At 57.6% G+C, this 13,077-nt stretch overlaps 1 protein-coding gene across 1 annotated transcript in view; it reads left to right on the top strand.

Moving 5' to 3' along the window:
- The window catches only part of SDK2 (sidekick cell adhesion molecule 2), a 262,181-nt gene that overhangs the window by 203,200 nt on the left and 45,904 nt on the right, over nucleotides 1-13,077 (top strand). Inside the window, exons 19-27 of the mRNA XM_059049005.2 lie at nucleotides 3,991-4,186; nucleotides 4,390-4,488; nucleotides 4,879-5,070; nucleotides 6,626-6,747; nucleotides 7,467-7,576; nucleotides 7,678-7,828; nucleotides 10,315-10,552; nucleotides 11,337-11,452; nucleotides 12,118-12,307. Coding sequence (XP_058904988.1) covers nucleotides 3,991-4,186; nucleotides 4,390-4,488; nucleotides 4,879-5,070; nucleotides 6,626-6,747; nucleotides 7,467-7,576; nucleotides 7,678-7,828; nucleotides 10,315-10,552; nucleotides 11,337-11,452; nucleotides 12,118-12,307 — 1,414 coding nt within the window. The remainder of the gene's footprint in view (nucleotides 1-3,990; nucleotides 4,187-4,389; nucleotides 4,489-4,878; nucleotides 5,071-6,625; nucleotides 6,748-7,466; nucleotides 7,577-7,677; nucleotides 7,829-10,314; nucleotides 10,553-11,336; nucleotides 11,453-12,117; nucleotides 12,308-13,077) is intronic.

Raw genomic sequence — 13,077 nt, forward strand, 5'->3', positions numbered from 1 at the left:
TTTTTTAATTTTTTAATTTAATTTTTAACTGGGAATATATTTACACGATTCAAAAACCAACAAATGTAAAAAGATAAACTAATAGCAGACATCCTCCATCTCATGCCATGCCACCCCAGTCCCTCATCTGCCTGGTTCTATCCCACCCAACCTTGAAATTCTCCACACTCCAGGGAACCACTGTTGTTAATTTCTTACATATCCTTCCAGGATGTTTTGTGTGAATCCATGCAAATTCAAAGAGGTAGAAAAGTAGAGGGAAAGGCAAAGGGAGGGTGAAAAAGAGAATTTCCCCTACTTGTTTTTTGTTTTTGCGGGCCTCTCTCTGTTGTGGCCTCTCCCTTCGCGGAGCACAGGCTCCGGACGCGCAGGCTCAGCGGCCACGGCTCACGGGCCCAGCCGCTCCGCGACATGTGGGGTCTTCCCAGACCGGGGCACGAACCCGTGTCCCCTGAATTGGCAGGCGGACTCTCAAGCACTGCGCCACCAGGGAAGCCCCCCTACTTGTTTTTAACTCCAGAATCTAGCAGGTTAGACTCTCCTAGACTCTCGAGCCCGTGATGTACTGCCTCCATCAGAAACAGGAGGGGGCTTCCCTGGTGGCGCAGTGGTTGAGAGTCCGCCTGCCGATGCGGGGGACGCGAGTTCGCGCCCCGGTCCGGGAGGATCCCACGTGCCGCGGAGCGGCTGGGCCCGTGAGCCATGGCCGCTGAGCCTGCGCGTCCGGAGCCTGTGCTCCGCAACGGGAGAGGCCACAACAGTGAGAGGCCCGCGTACCGAAAAAAAAAAAAAAGAAACAGGAGGCACGTCAGTTCAGCCCTTTTCTCTACAACCCTTGAGGTAGCTAATACTGTCTCCTCAGGCTCAGAGAGGTTGAGTGATTTCCCTAGGGTCACACAGTAAATGAGAAAGCTGTTCTCTGTCGTCCTTTCTCTCGGCTTTGGCTGCACATTCTGCACCCTGGCCCCCCCACCATCACACACACACACACACACCTTTCAGTTACAGGGGTGACCCCCTGGGCCTCTGCTGTCTAAGGTGGAGTTGCCTATCCCAGCATCTAGATCTGAAGTCCCCCCACAAGCACACTCACCCACACACCCCAGCCATGCTCAGGGCAGCCCAGTCTGCTTAGAATCCAGGACCGAGGACCTAACGAAGTAAATCAGCGCTGACCCCCGGTACCAAGAGCAGGCGTGGAGAACCCCCAACCCTCACCTGGCAGCTGTGTGTACCTCGGCAGATAGAGGGCTGCATCAAAGGTCTCAGGTCCACAAATCTGGAGCCAGATCCTGGTGGTCCCCTGTGCACTGACCAGCCCTCAACCTTCCTGAACCTTGGTTTCCTTTTCGTAGCAGCACAGGACAGTGATTCGCATGTCATCCTCATTGTGATGGTGAAACGGGACTGGTCCACTGGGACTGGCTTAACCCGGTGCCAGGCACACAGGAAGGGCTCCTGGGACCAGAGCCCAGTGCGTGTGTGGAGCACAGCTTCCCCCCCGTGGCTACCCAGAGCCCAACCCCTTGCAGGCAATAGAAGGTGCAGAAGACAATTCTATCGTCTTCCTGGACCTGAGGGAGAGGCCTGTTAACCCTTAGCCTCCTCCTCTTTGGATGCAGCTACAGGACAAGTGGTTCACATCCCAGAGTAGATATTTTGAAGCAACCCCTGTCCTGCCTCCGTCTTGGGCTCTGGGCTGGACCTGGAGGAGGATGTTGTGGTCATGACGCCACCCAGCTGCACTGCCATCACCCTGTACCCATCTTCTTTGTCATATCTAAAGACAATTCCCTGTGAATTTGCTTTAAGGCACCTGTCAAGACATTCTTTGTCCCTTATTTTTTTAAATAGTAGTGATCGCAATTGGCCTAAACCCGAAAAAATATTTACCCAGACTTTGCACTTACTGGAGAATGCACCACACAATTCTAATGGTGTAATTAATTCGAATTTACATTGATTAAAGTAAATTAAAACATCAAACTTGTTTCTTAATCTACTCCAGCGAAGTTCAGCAATTTAATTGCTATGAAACAAGATAACCGAAATAAGGAGGGTATTTATTTAACCTACGTATTAAATGCCACTTCGTATTTCTGTTTAGTATTTTTTTTTTTTTTTTTTTTTTTTTTTTTTCGGTATGCGGGCCTCTCACCGCTGTGGCCCCTCCCGCTGCAGAGCACAGGCTCCGGACGCGCAGGCCCAGCGGCCATGGCTCACGGGTTCAGCCGCTCCGCGGCATGTGGGATCCTCCCGGACCAGGGCACGAACCCGTGTCTCCTGCATCGGCAGGCGGACTCTCAACCACTGCGCCACCAGGGAAGCCCTCTGTTTAGTATTTTTAGTATTTTAGTATTTTAGACCCAATTAGGGTCTAATTGGTATCTAATTAACTTGCTATAGGCTACCTTTTCACAATACCAATTAAATTTCCAAACATCCTTTATAAACACGGGGCCATGAAAAGGAGGAGATGAAGCATTGTTATGGGAGTGAGGTAATCAGGAGGCATTGGCGCGGTATTGTTTTATGTCCGTCAATACCCAGACTTATTCAAACTCATCCAGCATTGCTTTTCACCATTGCTATTTAATCAACTTCAAATAATTGAGGAAGTCTCAATTATTTGAGATTTAATTATTTAATCAACATCAAATAATTGAGGAAATCTCCGAGACCAGCTGTCATTGTTAAGAGACAGATGAAGGGCCCAGAAAACAGGCGTGTGGGGCAGGAGGTCAAGGAGCAGCAGTAAAGGTGCAGCAACACGGGTGCAACTAGAGATGCTCCTACTAAGCGAAGTAAGTCAGACAGAGAAAGACAAACACCGTATGATATCACTCACATGTGGAATCTAAAATACGACACAAATGAAGTTGTCTACGGAACAGAAACAGACTCAGAGAACAGACTGGTGGTTGCCAAGGGGGAGGGGGCTGGGGGAAGGATGGATTGGGAGTTTGGGGTCAGCAGATGCAAAGTATTATACACAGGATGGATGAACAACAAGGTCCTACTGTATAGCACAGGGAACTACATTCACTATCCTGTGATAAACCATATGGAAAAGAATATTGAAAAAAGAATGTGTCTATGTGTATAACTGAATCACTTTGCTGTACAGCAGAAATTAACACAACATTGTAAGTCAATTTTATTCTTCAATGTTTAAAAAAAGAGGCAGGAAGAGAGCGAAGGGGAGGTGGGCAGTTTATGCAGTCATGGCTGGGATGTGTAGAGTGGAGATTAGAGGAAAAGTGATGCTGAATTTCCAGACGGGGTTTTCTTGCCGACGCTCCACCCCTAGGGGATGGTTAAAGTTGAAATCCCAACTCGGAACAAGTTTATAAGAGAGAGTTATCTACATACTGGAGTTCTTAGGAGGAACTGCCCCGGCCCAGGCAGAGAAAGGCATGGGACCCCAGGTGTAGAAGCAAAGGCCCTCAGCTACCCGGGAGCTGTGTGATATATTGTAAGTCACTTAGCCTCTCTGAGCCTGTTTTGTCACCTGTAAAAAAACAAGACTGGCTTCACGCCTGTGTAGGCGTTCAGGGCTCCACGCTCAGAAGGACCCCATGTTGAGTTACATGCTCTGCTGCCGTCTCTGGAAATTCTTCATAATTTTTGAACAAGGGGGCCTCTATTTGCATTTTGCACTGGACCTGCAATTATGTAGCCAGTCTTGGTCAAGTAGCTCCCTGTGGGAATCGGGTGGGAGATGACTCACTGAAACCACCCCGCCCGGTACCTTGCTTGGAGTAAATCACTCAGCGAACGGAGCAGCACACCAAAGTGAGCTCCCAGAGGACAGAGGCTCCAGCGGCCTGTGGGTATCCGCCTGGCCTCCCCCGCCTGGGAGGAGGGACCCTAGGAGAGCTGGGCTCCTGGACACTCTCTGTCCGCTGGCCCAGCCTGTGGCAAAGCGCTGGGCCTCTGCCGGCACGTGCTCGCTGCCGCCGTGCTTGACTGGCTGCCCCCTCCCCACAGCTGATGGCCTGGGAGCCAGAGCAGGAAGAGGAGGTTACCATGGTGACAGCCCGGCCCAACTTCCAAGACAGCATCCACGTGGGCTTTGTGTCGGGCCTGAAGAAGTTCACGGAGTACTTCACCTCAGTGCTGTGCTTCACCACCCCCGGCGACGGGCCTCGCAGCCCCCCGCAGCTGGCGCGCACCCACGAGGACGGTAGGCAGCCCCCTAACCCCGGCTTCCCCTGCCCCCGCCCCCCCTCCGCGGGCCAGGCCGAGCGCTCCAGGCCCAGGACGGCCCCGCCCTTGCCTTCGAGCCGGAGGGGGGCGCCCCTGGAGCCCCACGGGCTGTCTTGAGGACGGTGGTCTCTCTCCGGCTCTAACTGGCTTTGGGTGGGTGGGGGACTCTTTTGGGTACAGTGCCAGGGCCCGTGGGACACCTGAGCTTCAGTGACATCCTGGACACCTCGCTGAAGGTCAGCTGGCAGGAGCCCGGGGAGAAGAACGGCATCCTCACAGGTATAGGCGCCACAGCATCGCTGCCGCAGGGCTGAGACGGGCGGCCCAGGTCCTCCCGCCCGGTCCCCTGCCTCCGACCTAGTGTTCCTCCAGAGCCCCCCAGCAGACCTCTCTTTCTTAGAAAGGGCTCAGAGGAGGCTCTCGGCTCCTGTGCTCTGTGCCGCGTCCCAGACCTTCAGCCACAGTGACCCACCCTCCCTCCTGCAGTCCACACCCAGGGAGGGGCACCCACCCACCTTTTACACCCGGGGCCCCACGCACGATGCTCCCGCCTCCCTCGGCCCCCTCCTTCCGACGCGAGTCTAGCTGCCCGACTAGTAAGCAAGTGAGAAGCAGGGCTCAAGGTGAAGGTCCCAGCCAAGCTCACGCCACACTGGGGCCTCTCCCCAGGATATCGGATCTCCTGGGAGGAGTATAACCGGACCAACACCCGCGTGACCCACTACCTACCCAATGTCACCCTGGAGTACCGCGTCACCGGCCTCACCGCGCTCACCACCTACACCATCGAGGTGGCCGCCATGACCGCCAAGGGCCAGGGCCAGGTGTCTGCCTCAACAATCTCCTCCGGGGTGCCTCCAGGTGGGTGCCCGCCCCCAGCGCCGGGCTCCTGGCCTCCTGTCCTCCTGCTCGGGAGGAGGCCCCTTCTTCTTCAGGAAGATCGGCTTCTTGCCACAAAGCTCTCCCCTCCCTGGAGTCGGGGGTGCCCGGGTCCTCCCTGGGCCGGCTGCAGCCTCGTGATGGAGAGGCCGTGTGGGCGGCCGCCACCTCCTGCCCTGACTCCCAGGGGTGCCCAGGCCCCCCCAGAACGCCCCCCTTGCCTCCTCCCGCCCCCGCACCCTGCTCAGGGCAAGAATTCTCCCTGTCACCCAAAGGGTCCAAACGGATTCCAGCCCGTGGAAATGTGGGTTGGGAAGGGCATAGAGCAGTGTGAGAATAATCCCACCCCCGGGGTAAACAGCAAGCTTTGGCCCCCGTCCCGCTTCTGCCAGGCTCTGTGACCCTGAGCAAGTCAGGCGTCCCCCTCTGTGCCTCAGTTTCCCCATCTGTGTCTATGCAGAGACACACTGGATAGCCACACGGTCCCGTCTGGGTCTGTAAGTCTGTGCTTGTGGGATGTGGCCAGAATCCCTCAACCTGCCCGCCGAGGTGGTCGAGATGCCTGAGCTTCAGTTGACCCCAAGTGATAAACTGTAGTGCTCACCTGGCCCAGAGCTCAGTGCATCCATGCGCTTAACCCTCCCAACAACCCTGAGGTAGGCAATATTATTATCATCTCCATTTTATCGAGGAAGACACTGCGGCACAGAAAGGTTAGGTAACTTGCCCAAAGGCACACAGCATCAGAAGCAGTGGACTTGGATTTCAACTCAGACAGTCCGACCCCAGAATCTGTTCTCTTTCTGTTCACCCTGAACCCCAAGGTTCCTGGTCAGAATACAGGGGCTTCGGGAATTCCTTAGTGGTGTAGCAGTTAAGAATCCACCTGCCAGTGCAGGGGACACGGGTTCGAGCCCTGGTCCTAGAAGATCCCACGTGCCGCGGAGCAGCTAAGCCCGTGCGCCACAACTACTGAGCCTGCGCTCTAGAGCCCGTGAGCCACAACTCCTGAGCCCACGTGCCACAACTACTGAAGCCTGCGCACCTAGAGCCCGTGCTCCACAACAAGAGAAGCCACCGCAATGAGAAGCCCACGCGCCGCAACTAGAGAAAGCCCGTGTGCAGCAACGAAGACCCAATGCAGCCAAAAAATAAATAAAGTTAATAATTTAAAAAAAAAAAAAAAAGAATACAGGGGCTTCCTCCTGTCCTCACCCCTCCTTCTAACCTCCCTCAGCCATTATTGGTTTGGGAGGGCTGTCATGGGTTATGTGTAGATGGAGAGGAGGATCCTCTCCCAGGATCCTGGCCCTGGGGGGTTCTCTCAGCTCCGAGCCCACCTCGGTCCCTGGTCTGAACACAGTGAGCCACAGATGCAGGGCCGAAGGCTGTGTTGTGGGTTGAGGCCTCGGCCATGCTCCTCCTCCGAGGTGTCTGGGAAATGTGTGACACACAGCCCCCTCCGTGCCTGGAGAGTCCTGTGGGAGGTGGAAGGACCTTCTTCTCACTCCTTTCCTGCCCTGTTCTCCTTTTCCAGAACTCCCAGGAGCCCCCACCAACCTGGGCATTTCCAACATTGGCCCCCGCTCCGTGACCTTGCAGTTCAGGCCAGGTTATGACGGGAAGACCTCCATCTCCCGCTGGCTGGTGGAGGCCCAGGTAAAGCTGCCGGAGGAGAGCCCTACAGCCTGGGCAGCCTGCTCCTGAGAGCAAATCGCATGTGTATTTCAATCTGTGTGAGTTTCATATGCAACTATGAGAAGGTCAGATACACCAAAAATGCCCACAGTTCCACCTCCACCTCACCTATGTACACACACACACACACACACACACACACACACACACACACCCGCCTCTGGTCAGGGTGATGACTGGCCAGCCTAGAGAAATAACCAGCTGCTCCCCGCAGCCCTTTATACCCATGGGTCTCACCTTTGGCTGCTCCAGGGGAGTGTCCAGAAGTTCCAGCACCTGGGTCCCACACCCAGAAATTCTGATTTTGATTTAGCTGGGGTTTTAAGAAGCATGCCAGCGTGTTCAAGAGAATCACCTGGGAAGCTTACTGTTGATAAATATGCAGACTCCTGGCCACCACGCCCGGGGATTCTGATTGGCTGGGTCAAGGGCAGGGCCCAGGAGTGGGTTTATAATAAGCATCCCATGAGGTTCTGATGCAGGAGGGCTTGGGGTCACACTTGAAGTCTTGTTTAAGGGCCTGGAAAGATGGGGGCCCCCTGTGGTGCGCTTCCGGTGAGCCCTGGGGTTTATGTCAAGACCCTCCCTGGGCCGGGCTATACCTCCCGGGAGCTGGGGCTCAGAGCACCCCCATCTCAGCCCGGCAGGCCCGCCAGCTCTAAGGGTGTCTCCCTTTTCAGGTGGGCGTGGTCGGGGAGGGAGAGGAGTGGCTGCTGATTCACCAGCTCCCCAACGAGCCCGACGCCAGGTCCATGGAGGTGCCCGACCTGAACCCCTTCACCTACTACAGGTAACGGGTTAGGGAGGGGAGGGCGCGGCCCAGCCTGGGACGGGCTTTGGCCCTGGGGTCCTGCTCTCACCATTTTGCTCACCCCTCTCCGCCCATCTCAGCTTCCGCATGCGCCAGGTGAACATCGTGGGCACTAGCCCACCCAGCCAGCCTTCCAGAAAGATCCAGACCCTCCAGGCACCCCCCGACATGGCCCCGGCCAACGTGACGCTGCGCACGGCAAGTGAGACCAGCCTGTGGCTGCGCTGGATGGTGAGACTCCCGCGAGGGCGGCGGGGCGGGGGTGGGATGTCCCCTGGGGCCTCAGCACCCTGCAGAGGTGTCACTGCCTCAAAGCAGGCATCCACTGGATTACCTGCAGGCCCCTTCTCCGTTCTGGGCATCAGTCTTAGCCAAATGAACAAATGCCCCACGTGAAAAGAAGCTCGAAAATACTGTTGATGGAGCATTGCCACATGCCAAGCATTTTACATTTTTTTTCTTCCATTTAATCCTCCCAGTAACCCTGCAAAGGACATGGTACTATCCCAATTTACAGCTAAGAAAACTGAGGCTCCGAGAGGTTAGGAATTCACCCACAGTCACACAGCTCCCAGGGGTGGTTCTGGGATTTGGATGTAAGTTGTCTCACCCACCAAGTCAGAGAGCGAGGGGTTGCTCCTGAGGTTGAGGGGGGAGGGGAGGCGTTAGGCTCTGTCCCCACAGATCAGGGTTCCACGTCGAGGGTCATCACCCCGGTGACCCTGCGCGAGTCAGTAACACGTGCAGAGGGCTTCTCCTCCTGCCAGGCAGGGTTCTGAGTGCTGTCGAAGTTGGACCTTGAACCCTCTCCATGAGCCTGTGACAGTGAACCTGGCCCCCACTTTACAGATGAGGAAACTGAGGCAGAGAGAGGTGGGATAACTGGCCCAAGACCCCCCACACCCCCTAGTTAACAGCAGGGCTCGGAATCCCAACCCGGGGAGTCTGTCCCCCCAAATCCGCCGCCCTAACCCCCGAGCACGCTGCCAGACCATCTTCTGGGGAACAGGAGGGAGCATTTCTCCCCCCGGACATCGCCTGGAACTGCGTTTCCCGGCGCGGACGCCACAAAGCAGCAACCCAGGAGGAATTCCTAGACAAGCAGACATGGGGCCAGCACCGAACAGCCCGGCTCCTTAGCGAATCCGGGAATGATAGCTTCAGGGGGAGCTGCCTGGCTCCGCCTCACCAGGCCCCTCCGGCCACGCAACTCTTTTTTGCTTCCACTAAAGATGTCTTACTAGTTGCCCCAAACTCAACTTGCAAAACCCCGAGCTGTGGGCTGGGATTTACCAGAAAGTCATTGCTGCCTTTCGCTTGCCTGGACAGCCTGATGGAGGCGCTAACGGCCATCAGCCCAGACGAGCGCTGGTTATGAATGACGAGGCCCCCCCCCCCCCCAGGCGGCTGGGACCAGCACCGGGCAGAGCTGTCGTCAGGCCCAGTTCGCCCCTGCCCCACCCCCACCCCCCGCCTCTCACCTCGGCTCTGCTCCCCTCCAGGCTGCTCCCCGCGTCCCCTCCGCATCTCACTTTAAGGTTTCCAAATACTAAAAGGCTATAAAGTCTGGTACGTAGGGTGGGAGCTGAAGCGGGAATAAAAGGCAGTGGTTGCAGCGTGCAGGGCCCCGGGCCCCTCCGGTCCCACCTAATGGCGCGTGGCCCGTTGCCTTTCCTTAGCAGGTAGGAGAGCATGCACTCGAGGCCCATCTCAAGCTCTCAGGCCCATTGATTGCCGTCTTAATGGTCTCTGGTCTGCTTCACTAAGTGTCTGCAGGAGCGGGGGCTGGCAGGAGGGACGGGGGCTGTAGGCGGTGAGGCAGAGGCAGAGCAACCAGAGAAAGTAGGTCAGAATGTGCAGAGCCTGTGGATCACGGCCTCGTTGGAGCCTCTGGGGAAGCAGAATGGGGGCAGGAGAGGGCTGAGGGTGCCCCAGCTCCAGCCCTGTCACCTTCAGAGGAGAGTCTGCAGGCTGGGCCCTCGGCTCGCACCTGCTTCAGATCCCAGGCTGCCCCCGGTGTACAAAGACCTCCGCTGCCTATTAGCACTGCCCAAGTTCCTCCAGATGACCTTGAGCCGGTGACCACAGCCCCGCCAGCCTAATCACAGGCTCAGGAGATGAAGCTGTCTTTTTTCTCTTCGCTGAGACTCAGACACAAGGGAGGAGGCTGAAAGTGCAGCGGGAGAGACGGAGGTGTGCTGGACGGAAGGACCTCCTGACGCTGACTGGAGCTCCGCCCACGCCTGAGAGGCTGCCTTCACAGGCTTGCTTCTCCAAGGGCGGACACCACCTGAGACCAGGCGTGCTGTAGGCAGTTAAATACGTGTATGTTGGCAGGCTGAGCGGGGGAGTTAAGTGGCAGAGACAGCCACTGCCAAAGGTGCTGAGTGTGGGATCGACAGCCTTTATGACTCTTCACCGGGGCCAACTCCCCTGGCAGGGTCATAGTCACCTGCACGATGAAGAGTGGATGCCGCCTCTCCTCTGAGCCCGGGGTAGAGAGACAGGGAGATGGTGGGGCCGTCAGAAGCACGGAGTTACACAACTAAGCCACACCCAGGGGTGAGAGCGCCTCACATGGGTGCTGAGGGCCTGGACAGTGGGCTGGGTAATCCCGAGGGCTCCCTGGAAGAGGCAGCACGAGCCAGGCAGTTCTTCCATATACGCTAGGTGGGCCTGGCCTCACAGCTGCTCTTCGCTCCCCTGCCCTCCTGCAGCCTCTCCCAGAGATGGAATACAACGGGAACCCCGAGTCGGTGGGCTACAAGATCAAGTACAGCCGGGCGGACGGCCACGGCAAGACACTGAGCCACGTGGTCCAAGATCGCGTGGAGCGGGAGTACACCATCGAGGACCTGGAGGAGTGGACGGAGTACCGCGTCCAGGTGCAGGCCTTCAACGCCATCGGGAGCGGGCCCTGGAGCCAGATGGTGACGGGCAGGACCCGGGAGTCAGGTACTGCCCCCTCATGCCAGCTGTCCCACCCGCTTCACCCCCCTGGGGCCTGGGGACACCCCCCCGCCTTTGTCTCTCTGCCCTCAGGGCCTTCTAAGGGCTCAGAGGCTGCAGCCGTTGTGCGAAAATGTCCTGGGCTCCTTTTTTATTAATGCTCGGCGTCTAGCAGAGCACCCTCTGTGCGTGTGCGCGTGGCCGTGCCTTCCAGGACCTGATCTTCCCGGCACCGCTTCCAGAGGTTCCCAGGAGGGGCTTCCCGCCTCCGTGTCCCCACTTTTAACCCTGACACCCAGCAGTGCCTGTGAGACCCCGAGATGGAGGTGGGGCCGTGGGCAGAGGGTACAGGTTGGGTGAGCTCTCAGAACATTCCAGAAGCAGCAGCGGCTCTCAGGGGCCTGGCAAGGGGACACCCACAGAATGTGTGCTCCCGGCCTACAGGCAGCCCTCATCCAGCCACATGTGGCGTGTAGCTCTGTGGCTGTTTCCTAACGCCCTTTAAATGATGGCTCCCTTCCCACCCTAGCCCCTCCCCCACCCCTCGCTGCTACGCTGGCAGGAAATGCAGCCTCATCCTGACGTTAGTCTGAGGGGGGATAACGGGGAGGCTGATCTGAAGCCAGAAGCAGCATCTGCGACACTCCGGAGCCAAAGGCATGGTCGTTGCAGAATCATTTGCTATCTGGGGACCGTGCCCCGTTTCCTTCCTCAGACCCCACTCCACCGCCTCCACTGTGGGGTCCACTCTGGGTCCTGAGCTGCTTCTCTCCGCCCCTTTCTCCCCCAGTGCCGTCCTCGGGCCCCACCAACGTGTCTGTGCTGGCCACCACCTCCAGCAGCATGCTGGTACGCTGGAGCGAAGTCCCAGAGGCCGACCGCAACGGGCTGGTGCTGGGCTACAAGGTGAGTCCCAGATCCGAGCACGGGAGGGGGCTGGAGCCCCTGCACCCACTTCCCTGGCCCGGCGCCCTGTCCTCGCCACCCCCTGGGGCCCAGGACTCTGCCTTCTACAGTGGACACGGGGGCTCTGCCGGCGGCATCCGTTGGTCACCATGACAACCAAGGAGTCCTCCCTTGGGGGTGGGGAAGCTTCCCATGAAGGCGGGGGGTCCTTGGGGCAGCTCTACCTCCCCCAGGGGGCCACACTGGGTGCCCCAAGCCTCACTCTCAGCCCCGATGGGCCCAGCTTCAATTTCCATTATCTTCTAGAATTCCTCCCAAAGTTGCACCTACCGCCCCAGCCTGGAAGTCAGGAGAGATAGCTTAACATTCCAGCTCTGCCACTACTGGCTGTGTGACCTTGAGCAAGTCACGCCCCCTCTCTGGGCCTGTTTTCTCAGCTCGATGCTCTCTGAGGAAACTTCCAGCTCCATGGCTGACTGCATCTTTGTGTGCCCCTCCCTCCCCAAGCACTAGGCTTGCGTAACCTGGGAACCAAGCCCCTCCAGGGAGCCCCAGGCCCACCCACTCATCCTCTCCCACCTGGGCTCCTGGGGAGGAGGTAGGAGAGGTTCTGGCGGGACCAGACCCAGGCCGGAGGCCCTCACCCCGGCGCTGGGCTCCGACAGGTGCTGTATAAGGAGAAGGACTCAGACTCCCAGCCCCGGTTCTGGCTGGTGGAAGGGAACTCGTCGCGCAGCGCCCAGCTCACAGGCCTGGGCAAATACGTGCTCTACGAGGTGCAGGTACTGGCCTTCACGCGCATCGGGGACGGCAGCCCCAGCCATCCTGCCATCCTGGAGCGGACCCTGGATGACGGTACGTTCACGTCCCTGGGAGCCTGGGGAAGGCTGGGAGCTGCTCTTCCTCCACCCCTACCCTGCCCAGCCCTGCCCTGCACCTCTGGCGTCTCTCTCTGCCCCAAAGGGAACGGTGGCCTCAGGCTTCTGCTGGGGGAGGCAGGTCACTGAGGGCCACCAACCCCACTGCAAGGGATGCTAATTACAAACGGCGCGTCCCTAAGGAAGAAATAACAGTGCAAGGGCAGACCGGCATCTGATCCAGTCTCTCTGGGGCAGGTGAACAGAAAAGAGAATTTGGACCCGCTTTGATTTCTTGTTCACCTGGGGCAGGCTCTCTCTGTCCGAGTGCAGGTCTGTGCAAGCGAAAGGCTTGGGTTTTTCCTTTACACAAGCCTACGGGTCCTGTTAGCAAACGAGTGACGCCTGCCGGGCTCCAGGCCTTCGTCTCCGCGGCAGAACTCCCCATCGGAGGCTGAGCTGACAGGCCCTTTGCCCCCCTTTCTCCTCCCACACACTGCTCACCAGAAACACCTGTGGGGTCGGGACGAGAGTGCAAAACGAAGCCCAAACACCATAGGTCTCTGTGTTCTAAGTGATAAATCAAGCTAACGATCTGTTAAATTAAATATGTTCTACCCTCCTGCCTTGACAGATACACCCTCCTAATGACCTGGAAGGCCAAGTTCAAGTTTAGAAATCTCAGATTTCTTGGCATTCCGTGTTAGATCGAGGCAGCCTGGGAAGAGCTGTCCCCCAGGCCGTCCCCCGACTCTGCCACCCTGTTGT

Source organism: Kogia breviceps, chromosome 19 (assembly GCF_026419965.1).
Source record: "Kogia breviceps isolate mKogBre1 chromosome 19, mKogBre1 haplotype 1, whole genome shotgun sequence".
Lineage (NCBI taxonomy): Eukaryota > Metazoa > Chordata > Mammalia > Artiodactyla > Physeteridae > Kogia > Kogia breviceps.